The following is a 15,683-nucleotide window of genomic DNA, read 5'->3' as shown; positions in this document are numbered from 1 at the left end:
AGTGCAAACAGCCAGAGGTTCAGTGTGGACCCTGCTACACCAAACTGAAAAGTTACTTTCTACTTGTTTCCCTCTTTCCTTCCCACTAATGACTCTAAAAGTCATGAACAGGGTCGGCGGGGCTCTTCACATACATAGGCATGAACTTATTTTACATTTATTGTCAACCACTGCGGTCAGCATGGCAGGCATACCCTCTACCTACTCTCCTCAGGCACGGTGTTTCAGAAAACTCGTCTGACCTTGATGCTTCTTCCAAATATCTTCCCATAGGAGAACTTGGTGGGTGTCCTGGGACCGCTCTCTGCATCTTCCAGGAGCAGGGGCCAAGGCCTGTTGGGGTGATTCATTCAGAAGAGACAGTCTGGGGTGACCACCCCTCAGGAGTTAAGGCTCTACCAATTCTGGATCCCCTGGGCTGTAGATGAGGCATCAGGGAAAAGAATGAGGTGTCCCCCTGAACCCCCACTGACCGAGCTGAGTGCTGGTTTGTTCCCAAACTGGTATAAGGCACCAAGTGCTGACCCAGGGCCAGCATCTTCCAGCCTCACCCTTCTGCTTCCCCAACCGGATTTTTACAGGTGATTTTAAGAACAATGTGATGAAGACTTAAAATGTTAATTCTAGGGCCAGAAACAGTATTCTGTCCCAATATGAAGGCTGGCAAGTAAGTCTGGCCCTGGTTACATTTTTAAAATGGTACTTAATTCTTTAAAAGCATTAAAAAAAAAATTAAATAAAATGCAGCTGGGGAAAGAGGGCTGTTGGCTGTCAGGTGCTTCTTGTTTTTTTCTCCCACGGGAAAGACCTGGCATTTAAACTCTTAGGGAGACAACCTGAAGGCCACATTGCCAGATGCTGGATATTCATCCAGACTTCCCCACCAAGAAACTCACTTTTTCTTGTCACTTGCTGTGCCAGTTGCCTGTGGTGCATGTGAGTGAACCCTTGTTCTTTTGGCTTTTGATCAGCACCATAACACTAATACACCCTAGCTTTCACTTGGACGAACCCCTTCTCCTTGGTAATGACTCTGGAGGACTAGGGACCTGTGGTATGTCCCCTGGAGTCACTGCTGGGAGAGCAGGTCTGGTGGAGCTGCCTCAAGATGAAGGTGGAGGTGGCTGGCGGGTGTAGAATGAGGCAGGAGGAAAAAGACTGGAGTGTTGTCCTCTTGAACTGAGAGTGCTGGTTTGTTCCTAGTAAGGCACTGAGTGCTGACTCAGGCTCAGCATCATCCAGCCTCAGGCACGCATCCAGCAGCGACCATCTGAAGGTTCTGGAAACACTGCCCATCTACATCAACCTGTCATGAGTAAGTTAAGTTCCTGAGAGGAAACAGAAGATTCAGCCCAGCATTTTAAGTAATTAAGAGTAAATGCACAACTCCGTTGGCTCACCAGATAGATCTGCGATGAACCCGGGTAGTAGGGAGCCAGACCCTAGAGGTGCTGGGACTGCTTCCCCTCAGTCCTTCTCGGGTTTCTTCAAGGTGAACATTAGTTACCATCATGAAAGATGTCTGCTCATCTACAAAGGCCCTGATTGAAGAATCTCAAACCCTTCAATGCTTTGCCCTCCCATGGATTCTGTGGGTTGGTTACCAGGGAGGGAGGCACTGACAAGTTAAGTGATAGGCCTAAGGCTTCCTCTGAAGTCAGAGAAGAGGCAGGAATGAGTTTCATGTCTGAATGCCAACCTTAATCTTGCCCGACTCACATTCCTTACCACTCTCTCACATGTGGACACAGAAACCAGCAACGTTATTCTCATTTCATAAGTTGCATGAGGCAGCCCCACTCTTGTACTGGGCACTCTAAATGACCCTTCCCCTGGATCTGGGGGTGCTCCAGCTGCCTACGTGGGAGACCATTCAATACAACTGTAATCCTCCAGGCGCTGAGCTGTTTACTGTTACAAGATCCTCAACTTGGATCCTGCTTTAGCCTGGACCCTCAGTTGGACCCTCCTGGGTCCAAAGGCTTATATTCAGCCTACTTTAGAGCTAGAGGTCCACACTGGTTCAGAAAGGGCATACTGACCATGAAAAGAAGGTGCGTGTGCGTACATGTGTGCACACATGTATATGCATCATGGGACGCAGTCTCCTCTTCCGTATGTCTTAGTAATAAGGTGGCTTCTCAGGCAGAGGCAGCCAGCACACATGGCCTCCCACAGAAGCCAGGACTCCAGCTTCCTTGTTTAAGCCCCACCTATAAGACCTCAGGGCAGAGGACACAAGGAGTGGGGCTGTCACAAAATGCTACCTGGTGAAGTTTGACAGCAATAGGTGGTCCATGTGGGAGTGTAAAAGGTCTTTGTGACCCTGGGCACCTGGTCTAACAGGCTCCTTGGTTTAGTGTATGAGGTGCAGCTCTGGCCCCCTGGGCTGATGTTTCAGTGGGACAAAATCCACCTGAGAGGATGGTTTCTTACCCTCTTCACTAGCATTGCTGGGAGGGGATCTTTTGAGCAGATAACACAGAGAAGGGAGTCTCCTTAAGGGGACTGGCCAGCTCATAAAGTAAAATAAAACAAAACATTCTCTCCATTTACCATTTTTTACTCTGATTCCTAAGAAGGGTTCAGGAGGGATTTTCAGAGACATAAGACATTTCCTTCAGAGTTTCTTGGAAGGAAAGGGGGTATGTGTTTCTGAGGTGCACTTACATAGGGCTTATGTATCGTTCCTTTCTGTTGCCTGCCAAAAACAGCAGCCATCATTTCCTGCCACCTGGGGCTGCTGTGACCTGTGGTCAAATCCTGCTTGTTTCCAGCTCTAATCAAAGCAAGACCTCTGAGGAACAAAAGGTGACTGGGATCAGCACAGGTGACTACCAAACTCCAGCCTTTCCCAATAAGCATGTGTCATACATAGCCACAGAATATTCACTCAAGCTGGTTATATTTTTTTCTACCTAAGATAGGGTCCTTTCTTCTTTCTGGGATAGCTGGCAATAAAGCTGAAAGGCTCTAGGAGCCAGCTTCCATGGCAGTGACCTCTAGGCTGGGCAAGGCTCACCTCAACACATCTAGTGCCATTTTTTCTTTCCCTGCTGTCTGTTACTGCCCCAGAGGGAAGCCTTGTGCCTTTGGGATTAGTTCTATGGGTGACAACAAAGTCAGCTATCTCCTGATACGTCAACACACCAGAGAAGGGGAAAAGAGCTGGAATGTGTCTCCATCTGGAGACTAACCCAAGAGGCTTCTTGTAGTGAAGAGAGAAGAGTTCACCAGGATTATTGCCTTCAATCCTTTGGGGATGGTTCCAGTCTAAAGATGGGTGACATCATCTCTCCAAGACCCTATGCTGAATGTAGATGGGGACACTGACACATCTAAACAATTTAGACCTGGAGGCCGCAGACCCCATGCCACTGGGCTTCCCGGTTAGCTGTATCAAAGGACAGAGGTGAGGCAGGCACAGAAGCAGTGCTGGCAAAGAAGGCTGCCAGGACCACAGGATCACTTGGACTTGAAGAATAGCTTCTTTTCACACTAAATTGTTTCAGGAATTTTCTCAAATGATAGCAGTTGGGGGCTGAGCCAGGATAATATGAAGGACTAAAAAAAAAAAAAGCACAAACTAAAAAACAAAAAACAAAACCAAGTTGTGTTCTTTAAACAACCTTGTACACACACCCATGCATATGCCAGACATAAATGATGTGCATGGACAGCATCTCCCTAAGAGAGGCAGGTAGTGGAACGTGGAAATGCATCCTGGCTCACTGCCAAGTCCAGTAAAATTACCTAAGAAATACTCTGTATTTCCGGACGCCTGGGTGGCTCAGTCGGTTAAGCTTCCGACTTCAGCTCAGGTCATGATCTCACAGTTCGTGAGTTTGAGCCCTGCATCGGGCTCTGTGCTGACAGCCCAGAGCCTACAGCCTGCTTTGGAATCTGTGTCCCCCTCTCTCTCCACACCACCCCTTGTGGTGTGCTTGTGCTCGGTCTCTCTCTTTCAAAAATGAATAAACATTGAAAAAAATTTTTTAAAAAAAAGAAATATTCTGTATTTCTTTTAAGAACTTTTATTGCGCATAAAATGGCCCATTCCCCTTCTGCCTAACTGGCAGCTCAGTTATTACCACCTTTCAATTTTTTTCCTTTAAACCTCCTGCCCCACTGAAAAATTTCTTCTTCTGAAAGGATAGTCTATCATTGCTGGTCAAAAGCAACTGGAGGATAGTTTGAGGGCAAAGGCCCAAATATATCACCTGAGCAGGGTTAGAACCCCACATGGAGTCCCTTAGACTCAGGAGTAGGGGTGCCTACAGCCTTCCCTCTAGTGACACTGGACTGGTTGTCCACTGTATTGGCCTTGTGTTTGGGCTCAAACTCTGGCATTTCATACATATATATACACACACATTGATGTGTGTATATTTATATATATATTCTCTGTCTCCTGCCTTCAAGAGGACTTAAATGTCAGGAAGGGGACCTGCCTGGAGCTGCATGCATTTCCAGAGTTGGAAAACATTTCACGCAGCATGTCACCAGGGTACTAAAATAAACTGCAAACTAGTGGTTATAAAATGGGAGCTTTAAAAAAAAAGGTGCACTACTAGAACCTGAAGTCGCAACACCATTGGGAGTGGAGAACTGGCAAACATTTTGCAGGCTGGTGGATTTTTGAAGCTTCTCTGCAGAGTCTTCAGTCTCCCTTCTATTAACCAGCAGTGTGCTTCGGCAGAGTGCAGAGTGTTAAAAGGCTGACCAGTACTGGCCGGCAGCAAGGGCAGACGGTAACATCTGGTGCTCCTGCTACATTAAGCTACTTACAGCACATCGCTATGGCTGCATCCCTTACCAGCCACTTCGTAAACTGCTTCCTTGTTCTGGGATTAGCAGGAGCCACAAGGGATGCAGGCACAGCTCTCCTGGGGCTTGGCTATTTAAGGTGGCATTCAAGAGGTGAAGCAGCTTAGGGACAAGGCCGCCTGATGAAGGTCTTGTCTCAAGTCCAATTTTACTGGAAGGTTGAGGTTTAAAGATAGAATCTAGAACACCCACCCCTCCCCTTTTTAAGAAAAGCATAAAAATGGAGATTCTGTCTCATCAGAAAACAGAAAGTGAAGAAGTCAGAGCTGTGACAGCTGCTAGCAGCACATCTGGATTTCCACAGGAGAGAGACGGCAGCCTTCGGACAAAGTGAAGAGTTAAGACAGGTTCTTTGCTCCTTTGTACCAAGAATGAATGTTCAAGTTGAGGCATGGTGTGGGTCCCCCTGGAGGTTCCAAAGTCAGCACGGACACCTGATCTAGGCTGCCTTGAAGAGCTGCCAGGCCTCTGTTCTCTCTACACTGGCCCCTCTCCACCAGAAGTCTTCTGCTGGAGGACCCTCCCGGATTGGCCTGGCCCTGACAGGAATCTTCCCTGGGTGGACCGCATGTCATTGTGTGGCTGGACAAGCCCTGTGCCACCAGATTTTCCCACACCGTGGCTCTATGAGCTGCACAAGGCCAGTCTCTGGTTGAACTAGGAGAAGTGAGCAGTTTGGCTCAAGGAGCTGGTTACATGGTGCTCATTACCCCTGCCTCCCCATGGAGATCTGGGTGCAGAGGAGGTCTGGGATGGCGTTAACTGTGAGAGACCAACCTAAATTCCAATATGTGCTACAACACTTGCATCTCTGTCTGGTGGGACCTGAGGCTGGGCTGAGGGGAATTCTCATCAGCTAGATGGATTACAGGGTCCCACCATACACTGTCTCGGCCAGCTTGGAAAAGGGCTTACCCCCAAACTTTAATAAACATGCTGTGGGAGGTGAAACCCTGGCACCAAAGCAGAGGAAAAAAAAAACAAAAAAAACCAAACGGGTTCTGCAGAGCCAGGGTTCAATAGAGAGAGGTGAGTGACATCTGTGCCTTTTGGCCTGGCCTCAAACAGTGCTGAAATGTACCCCTGACAGATGAATGGTGCAGACACAAAAGTTTGGTACCACAGTAAGAGCGAGCCAGGTGAAGGAGAAGGTGCCAGACACAAAGTACAGGAGGGGACAAAAGAGCTACAACTAAGAACCCACACAAGGGTCTCAGCTGCTCCCTAACGCCAACTGGGTCAGCAACACGATGAAGAAGGCTAATAAATAGACAGCTGTAACAGCATTCAGTCAGTTTGGGATGGGACTGTGTAGGACGCAGCAGACACCCCCATCACTCCTACACCGGGTGCCACGTGATCAGTGTCTCTAGTAAAGATATAAAAATGAAGTTACTTCTTTTCAAGTATTAAAAAAATAAGTTAATTGACAAAAAGGGTCCAAAGCGGCTGAGCGTCTTGCCAGGTTGTCAGCTTCATTTCAATGTGCAAACACAGGAAAAACGTCAAGGAAAAAGATAATCTCCTGCCCCGACGTGAAGCGTTGAACAGTGACAACGCCTGTCTGTCAAGTGGGGGCTTGAAATGTCAGGCCTCATCCTGTCCCCCAAAGTCAGTATTTTCCAGTGTCAAAATTGTTGTGAATTAAAAGCAGAATGCAGCAATCCACAGGCCTCAGGCCAGAGCCAGAGAGAGGCCTGGGACATTTGGCCACCAGGGGTCCAGTGTGTGGTGCGGGGGTGCCGGGGAGCAGACCCCTCCTGGGTCCTCCTTCTTGCATAATGAATTCGGGAGCCAGCCCGCCTTCAGGTCCCCCTGTGATGCCGGCGTAGGCACTGACCTGCTGGCCACTGCCCCCTCCCAGGTTTTGATTCACATCTTGCCTCCTGGAGGGTGTTCTTCACTTCTTTGGTGGTGCTTCAGGGAACATGAAGACGATGGCCGTCCCTTCTGCTCTGTGGAGGCACACCCTGGCGGCTGTGGTTCTGCCAGAGAGGGGGCAGCTTCTGTCTCTTACCTCCTCCCGTGGAAGGGGCACCAGTCACCGTGCGTCCTTGGGGAGCGTGCAGGTTCTCCTTTTCCTGCGTTACGTGTCAAATGCTCTGTGTTCCTCTCTCTCTGGAGCGGGAAGTCAGGGTGGGCCTCTTCCAAGGAGGCTCTGCCACCTCAGATAATCATCCTCGCCTGGGGTTCCCCATAGCACAGACATTTGACCCACTTTTCAAGAGGCACGTAGACATTTGAGTGTAAACTCCCAGGAGGTGCCAGGTCTTCTCAGATCTTGCATCCGGGTGGTTTTTGGAAGAACCCAGCTTGGGTCAGGCAGATGCCACAGACCAGCCAGCCAGAGCACGGGTAGAACTCAGGACCAGTTCAGGCTGAAGCCTTTAGACAGCATGACGGCCTCCAGGTCTTTGTCCTCCTCTTTTTCCCGAAGCCGCTGCTCCTCTAGCAGGGCCACGAGGGCATCTCTCTGCTCCACCACCTCCAGCATTTCGTTCAAGATCTTCTTCTCCTCTGACAACTCCTCCTCGGTTTTCAGGTGATCTGGGCAGTGGCCAAAGACATTAGGTCTACAGGACCAGGAGGCAGCAGGCCCACACCCAGCTTTCCAGAGCGCACTTCCCCTCTTACCTTCCACAGCCATCCGCTCCCGAAGTTCCTGCTGCAGTCGGCTCTGCCGGTCCTCAAGTTCCAGCTCCCGGGCACTGGGATTGGGGGCAGGGGGAAGAGGGAGACAGTGACTTGGGGACCATATTTCCCCATTGCTTAAATTAGGAAACAGCTGTGCTCCTGCCGTGACAGGTGCTGAGCTGATAGCCTCCCCCATAGGTGGGTCCCCAATCTCAGGCCACTCACAAAATCATCAGCTCTGACTCGTAGCGCACCATGGCATTTTTCTCTTGCACCAACTTGAACCACTCCTGCATCAGCTTGGGGTCATCTTTCTTGCCCATGCCTGCCAAGAGAGAGGGTACATCAGGCGCAGAAAATGTCTCCTGTCTACCCCGGCCGGCAGGAGTTATCACACTGGGGCAAATGTGCAAAGAGAGCCGAGCAGGATGCTGCCGGAACACTCCCAAGCCAGGTCCAAAGTTTGCCTACAGACATGGAGGGGGCCACCATGCCTACCCCCAGAGCCTAACGGAGTCTGTGTTTTCCATCTGTCCTTCCCAGGCCCAGCCCTCACCCTCTCAGTAACCTGGTCACAGCTTATTTGGACCACTCCTGCTCAGTGGTTTGTTCTTGGTATGTTTTAAGTGCCTTGCCCTCCTTTTTCCCATTCAGCATTTATTTGGTACTTGCTATGTACTAAATCTGCTGAGGAAACCAGTCTCATGAATGAGGCAAATGCAAATTTATAAACTGCACTTACCCCTCCTTTTAAATTACCCTCATTAACCCAGCTCTTTTCTGGGCTACTGCCCCTCTCTGGGCCACTGACTGGTACTGATGCTAATCATTTCTTTACATCCTGATCAACGAGGTACCTTTTCTGAACTTCTGGCCCATCAAGTTTCCTGCATTGTATATGCAATACATCCCAGGATGGCTATCAGGTTTCTCGCCAAGGGCAGAGAAACACCAGCAGACCCTAGAGGCTAAATAAGGCAGTACTCTTTGGCCCAATTCCAGCAGCAGTTTCTGGGGCTGGTGCTCTACACTAACACATGGCCGATACCTAAATCTCCATCAGGGGCAGCCTGACCCTGCTGGGCTTAATTGAAACAGGAGGACAGAAGGAAGAACCTTCCAAGGAATGAAACCACCCAAGGAGGGAACAAACTCTTTTTCCTTGGAACACAAAGAAGCTCATGGCAAGGGGCACCTGGGTGGATCTGTCGATTAAGTAGCTGACTTTTGATTTCAGCTCAGGTCATGATCTCACAGTTTGTGAGTTTGAGCCCCACGTCAGGCTCTGTGCTGACAGTACAAAGCCCACTTGGGATTCTCTATCTCTGTCTGTCTCTCTGCCTCTCCCCTGCTTGAGCTTGCTCTCTCTCTCTCAAAAACAAATAAACATTAAAAAAAAAAAAGCAGTAGCAGCTTGTGGCAATAGTGTGGTCCTGCCTGAAGCAAAATACACATTACATCAGTGGTCTTCAATATTTTGGGATTACAAACCATTCTGAGAATCTCAGGAAATCTAGGGACTCTCTTCATAGAAAAATGCATGTGTACACATCCAGCAATCTTATATAAACTTCAGGGTGTTCATGGGCTTCTTGAAGTCCACCCACGGGCCCCAGGTTAAGAGGTGTTGGACTGGGAAATCTTTCAAAGTGCCTTCCATTTTATGACTCACTTGGCTGGATGTCCCATCCCAGTAAAGACCAGACCCAGAAACATATGGAATATACCCTCAGGTGGGACAACTCCCCTGTATCAAACTCCTTTCTGTTTTCCTACATTCTTCCCATCTGACTTCCTTGCACACAGTTCAGAGATAACTCTCTTTCTGCTAGGTTGTTTGCTTGACACACAGGAGGCCCCTGCCAGTTAGTCTTTCAACAGGGGCCACACTCTGGAGAGGCAGAAGTGAATTGCACTCACACAAGCAGGGGTTAGTGTTTGCACTGTGCCTGGGTGCACATGCAGCTATGCTTCCAAGGTGAAGTCCTGTCCCTGAGTCCTACTCTGAAGGACAGAAGCTCTCTCCTGACCGGCCAAGCCTGCCTCTGTGGAGTGCTGGGGTTTCTGGGGACAAAAGCTCTCCTTACCCGACCCAATAGACTTGGTCCTTAGGCTTTTAAAGCAGCCCACAGCTCAGTTCCATGCATTCCTTTCTGAGCGTCTCTGCACAGTGTGCCCACATGGCCATGGAAGATGGAGCCCTGAGGCATGCAAGCTGCCCAGTGCGGCAAGCTGTGAATGCACTGGGAGGTCTCTCCCTCCTTCCCACCTCCCCATGTGCAAGGACAAAAATTCCATTGGGAGACATCCGAACACTGCTCATGAGCTATGGTAGAGACTGTTCACAGCCGATGAGCAAAGGTATATGGCGGGGTGGGTGAAAGTCAAATGTGAGCGCCATGAAGAGCAGAGTAAGAAGTTAGCAAGGGTTAGTCATGACCACACTCCCCTTTCCCCTTCCCACATGCCTTTTCAACAACAATCTTATCACCACAACAGACTTCAAATCAGACAAACTTAAAAAAAAAAAATACACACACACACTCAGCAAGACACAGGGTAGAAAGTTTGCATCTAGTGGTGTTTTGTTTTGTTTTTGTTTTTTGTTTTTTTTTTTTCGGAAAATAACTTGGGGACATTTGACCAGTCTTTGTAAGGACAGTATTCCTCGACGACACCAATAGAAATCTCTGCCACACAGGTAGGAGGTTCCTCACCTGTGTCCCTGGCCCCTCTATCTGCTAGATTTGAGTCTGAAAGGTCCAGCCACGAATACTGGCATAAATCATGGGATGCTCAGCTGCAGCCTGAAAAGCCCCTACCTGGAGGCTCTCTGGCTCCCCTCTGTACCCCAGTCCTCCCCAAGACAGTCAAAGGGATACTGTACCTTGTAAGAAACTGCCACATACTCATAGAGTTTTGTAACAAAGCTTTCAAGTGTCAGAGAAAAAGAGAGAAATAACTGGATTTTGGGTCCCTGTTTGACTAGTGTTGCTATGACCCCTGAGAGGCAGTGGGGATGAGGTTGGGGGAGTTACGTTACCTTCCTGGACACAGCAAGGGCAGAAGGAGAGAGGTCTACGCCGTGGAGTCCCGCCACTGGGCTCAACTTCAAAAAGGACCAAACAAGGAAAAGGAGGAGGAGGAGACGAAGAAAGACAAAAAGGAAGAGGAGGAGGAGGAAGAGGAGTTTGGAAGTGGAGAGGGACAGGGAGAAGGTGAAATAAAAAACAAGCAGAGGACAAAAAGCATAAGAAGTGAGAAAGGAACAACAGGAGGAAAAGAAAAAAAATACAAGAAATGGAAAAGCAGAAACAAGGGAAACAAAGTCTACAAATGAATTAAGTCCTTTTTTCAGCACGGAAACTGAACAAGAGCAGACCCAGGCATCGGGCATGTGGCTTCAAAAAGGAATGCACGTGTTCCCTTATGATGGTGGGTGGCTCTTGGGGTGAGTGGGATGCTCCTTCTTCCTCTGTTCCTTACTGGGAAGGTGGTGACATCTGGGTATTGGGTTCCCTCCTCAAAAATACCCAAAGCCCCTGGGACTTGTCTGCCTATCTCTGTGGAACAGTTCATGTTAAATATGTGGCCAACACTGCTCCTAAGTTTGCAGGTGATAACCTCGGGTCACCAACCAAACCTGTGTGAAATATTCTAAGATGTCACCACAGACGCATGCACTCCACGTAAAACTAACCCTGGGTAAGTCTAAGGGATTGCCATGCCCACAGAAAGAAGCTCTGAATCTATGGAGGCAGCACCTGACCTTGGGATGGGCTTCCAGGGCTGATATCTGTAATGCTTTGAGTTCTGATCCAGGGTGACTTGAGGGAAACATAACTACACAGGGGCAACTTCCACCAGTCCATCTCACTATCCCCCCATGTACCAGGGAGAGACAACCACCCCCTTTTCTTCTGCCCCTCCATCTCCACAAAGGGTTCCAATGCCACATCTAGGGGAAGGCTGTCATACTTTGGACTGGAAGACCAAAAGGGGTGAGCTGACAGGACATGCCGAAAACTCACAGTAACAATGCTGGTAAGAGTCATGGACGGGGCAACTGAGAGAAGACAGTGTGCAGAGAGACATGTCTAAGACTTAGGGAGACCTGATGGTTACCCAGGAGGAGGGAGGGGAGCCCAGCAAGGGACCATCACAGAACCACCAGGGCACACACAGGAGACACAGGCTCAGAGAAATGGCCTCAGGACTACAGGGAGCAGGGGCAGTTTTAGGATTAGAACAGGGTTTAAGAAATAGACCTGTTTTAGTCAATAAGAGGGCTAAATAGACAAGCTATTGGTTGATGGGCCCTTCTGCTTTGCAAATGCAGGCACCACATTTTCCCTTTCTTTCACGCCCTTCAGTGTTCATCATAGTGCTTTGTGCACAATGAACCTAGTATCAGGTAATACTTCAAAACTAAAGCCAGAGACTTGTTTGTGGGTATGCATGTGTGTCTGCAATGTTGATTACATCCAGGGTTCTAAACAGACATGACTGTGATCAGCTGATGCACTGGGGTTGGGAAGAAAGGCTCCTTTCTCTGCTTATAGCTGATCCACATTCAACCTTCTCTGTTTCAAAGTGCAGACTCCCTGTTGGTGCTCAGAATACCTGGATAAATCTCATGACACACAATGTCAATGTAACATTCTCTGTTGCTTCCTGGTACTGATATTATATGCAAACACACCTGCGGTGCAGAGTGGAACAGTGTCCACATTCATTAGCAAGGGACAGTGACTTGATACACAACCAACACAGTTGAGCCAATGTACCTGCATGTATGTTTAAATGTGCTTCTACTTTCTGGATATCACAAATGTAGCTTTTAGTTCTTTTTATGTGGACCACATCCTCATACACCCTTTCCAACACAGACGACAATATGAGGTAACAGGATATTCAGAACAGAAATCAGCAAATGAAATTAGAAAAGGGGACATCAGGTAAAGCAGGTGTTAAAAAAAGTGTAAAAAAAAAAAAAAGGCATTATCCTAATAACAGAAGGCAGAATGGGAACCCCTGGAGAGGCGCTAGTGGAGCTGACAGGATGCATGGTTATGACTTTCCTCTTCAGACTTTCCTTCATGCTCCAAATTCTAAGTAATAATATATACTACTTTAATAATCAGAAAAAATGCCCAATAAATACTGCTTTAAAAATAAGAAGGGGAGCCTGGGTGGCTCAGTCGGTTGGACGTCCGACTTCAGCTCAGGTCATGATCTCACGGTCCGTGGGTTTGAGCCCTGCATCAGGCTCTGTGCTGACAGCTTGCAGAGTCTGGAGCCTTCTTCAGATTCTGTGTCTCCTTCTCTCTCTGTCCCTCCCCCACTTGTGCATAGTCTAACTCTCTCAAAAATAAATAAATGTTAAAAAACAATTAAAAAAATTGTATGGAAACCAATTTGGCAATAAATTATATTTAAAAAAATAAAAAACCAAGATGAGAAAAAAAATTTCTTTTTGGTTCTCAAAAAAAAAAAAGACAGAGAAATCAAGGGGAAAAAACCAGTTAAACAAGGGGAGTTCCACCCAGACTTGAATCTGAAGTGAGCATGCAAGGAAAGCACAGAGGTACTGATTTTGAGTGTAATTTCTTTGCCTTTTTTGGAGATGTGAGAAATAGATGATTTGGTCCACTAGTTCTAAGAGCAAACATATCATCAAGCTTATGGCAAATACGAGTTTTTTAAAAGTTTATTATGGTTAAAGTGCTAGGGTGCTAGGTCTCTGTGTCTTTGTAATGGGTACCATATGTGTCACTTATCAGACTATTTCGGTGTCTCCTGAGGACGGCAGTCATCACCTCTGAGCAAACCCAGAATTTGGTCCTGGTTGGAGGCTTCTCAGCAGCAGGTCCACACTCTCATCCTGGACTACTCTGTCTGCCTTCCAGATGCTGCAGGCTCACCTGCCCCACTTTTACCCTGGCAGCAAACTCAACTTCTTCCTCTGAAGCAGTGCTTTCTTTTGAGAGGTGGCCACCATCAGTGGTGCTCTAGCACCCACTCATCTTGACATCTGGGGGCAGGGATGAGATGGGTCATTGGATTTTGAAAAGTGGCAGAATATCAGATTTAGTGGGATGCATGTAAGAAGCATGAATAGTGCTTTCATTTCAGAACATTCTCACATGTATTATTTCATTTGAGCCTTACACTGGTCCCAGGTGGCTACCTGGACAGGCATTAGCTTCTCTATTTTCAAGTGAGGGATCTGAGGCTCCAAGTAGTGGCACAGCCTGACTAAACCCTTAATCTTCCTCTCCCATTCTGAACTAAGAGTTTGCCCTCTTTTTTTGAACATTTTTTTTAATGTTTATTTTTGAGAGGGAGAGAGAGAGAGAGACAGAGCAGGGAAGGGGCAGAGAGAGACAGAGACACAGAATTGGAAGCAGGCTCCAGGCTCTAAGCAGAGCTGGATGCGGGGCTCAAACCCACAGGCTGTGAGATCATGACCTGAGCTGAAGTCTGATGCTTAACCAACTGAGTCACCCAGGTGCCCCAAGAGTTTGCCCTCTTTAAAGGGCCAAGAGGGACGCCTGGGTGGCTCAGTCAGTTAAGCATCTAACTCTTGATTTCGGATCAAGTCATGATCTCACGGATCGTGGGAAGGAGCCCCATGTTGGGTTCCATGCTGGTAGCATGGGGCCTGCTTGGGATTCTCTCTCTCCCTTTCTTTGCCCCTCCCCTGCTCACTTCCTCTCAAAAAAACCCCAAACATTAAAAAAAATAATAAAGGGCTAACAAAGGCTCTAGGCAAATCTAGCAAATGGCTGCTGGAAGCAGCTGGGAGAAGAGTCACACATAGACCCTACTCAGAATGCCAGACCAGGAAAGCTGGCAATGTCATCCCTTCCTCCCATTATTTTGCAGAGGCCCAGACAGGTTAAGTGACTTTGCTGGGCATATGGTGAAGCTAGGACCTGAATCCTAGGTTGGCCGCATTCTCCACACTACCACTTTGCCCTGATCTGTTTGGATACCTCACTCTAGACCCTGCCTCTCACGTGGCCCGGGGCCACTCCAGGAGCAAGTTGGTGGGCCAGTCTCCAGGATTCTTGAACAAAAATAAAGGGGATGTCCAGGTCTGGTATACAGCTGAGAAGCAGCTGTGGGCATCTGCCTCATCTCAGGTACTTATCTCTTCCCATGATACAGGCTCCCAGTTCTCATTGTTGGACAAAGGAGCCCTAACCACAGGCTTCAGGGTCTCTACCTGCCTGGTAGACCATGTGGAGACTCTAGTCAGATGGGCTAGGGAGATATCTAGATTCCAGAAGCCCCAGCCTGGGACTAGAATGTTCCAGCCTAGTACTGTGCACCAGAGACATGGGGAAAATGGGCTTTTTATAACCTGAATCACCACTTGTATTTTCACACAAAAATACAGAATTCTAAGTGATCAGCTTACAAACATCATCACCCTTTTACAGGCTCAAAAATTGCACCCCTCCCCCAACATTTTCCCTTTTGATACACCATAGCTTGTTTCATGTACAAAAATCTGTAAAGTACCCCTGGGTTAGATGACTTCCTTTCCAGCTACATATTTGGAAAATCCTGCAGAAAGTAAGAGATTCTTTTTCACTTCCTTTTGGTCTCTGAACAAGCTCTAGGTGTCACGGATAGGAAACAGGTATGTTTATTTCTCAGTCACATTTCGTGCTTCTATTTTCCTGCTGCAGTAGCTCTGGGCCAGTCTCCGTGGGCCAGCCTGTGCAGCCTTCATCTTGCCTGGGTGGACTTTCACTCATTTCTCAAACTTGTTTTTGGTAGTAATGCTACTATATTTACTGATAACTGAGCCAGCATTGCAGCAATACCTTTTTATACAATTCATCCTACAGATACTACCAGAATGTTGTTCATCTTTTCATAAGGGAACATCAGGGGCATTACCTGTCATGCCCAAGCTCCATCTACCAGATTAGCCTTGCAGAAAGCCACATGCCCAGGAAGGGGAGAACTTCTTGGTAATTCGGGTATAATGAACAAGGCTTCCATTGATTTTCTTTTGTGTTTTTCAGGTTACATAGCCTGAAGCAAGGGAAGACTGACCAAATGTTTTGTTAACTAAGGTTATACTCAACTGTTCTGACTCCTCAACCCAGGAAACCCATTTGCTCAGTATCAATGCTATGCTTCTGAGAAGAAGTAGCCTTTGCATTGCAAGGCTGAGGTGCCCAATCCCAAACTCAGGGGCAACG

At 47.9% G+C, this 15,683-nt stretch overlaps 1 protein-coding gene across 2 annotated transcripts in view; it reads right to left on the bottom strand.

The window, feature by feature from the left end:
* Positions 1-4,018: 4,018 nt before the first annotated feature.
* The window catches only part of MICAL3 (microtubule associated monooxygenase, calponin and LIM domain containing 3), a 205,499-nt gene continuing 193,834 nt past the window's right edge, over positions 4,019-15,683 (bottom strand). For both annotated transcript variants that reach the window (XM_042945383.1, XM_042945385.1), the window contains 3 exons: positions 7,687-7,786; positions 7,462-7,535; positions 4,019-7,374 (listed from right to left, as the gene is read on the bottom strand). In XM_042945383.1, coding sequence (XP_042801317.1) covers positions 7,190-7,374; positions 7,462-7,535; positions 7,687-7,786 — 359 coding nt within the window. In that variant the 3' untranslated portion in view covers positions 4,019-7,189. The remainder of the gene's footprint in view (positions 7,375-7,461; positions 7,536-7,686; positions 7,787-15,683) is intronic.

This window comes from Panthera leo, chromosome B4 (assembly GCF_018350215.1).
Source record: "Panthera leo isolate Ple1 chromosome B4, P.leo_Ple1_pat1.1, whole genome shotgun sequence".
Classification (NCBI taxonomy): domain Eukaryota; kingdom Metazoa; phylum Chordata; class Mammalia; order Carnivora; family Felidae; genus Panthera; species Panthera leo.
The sequence above is the reverse complement of the archived record's forward strand: the minus strand, read 5'-3'. Positions and strand labels throughout refer to the sequence as shown.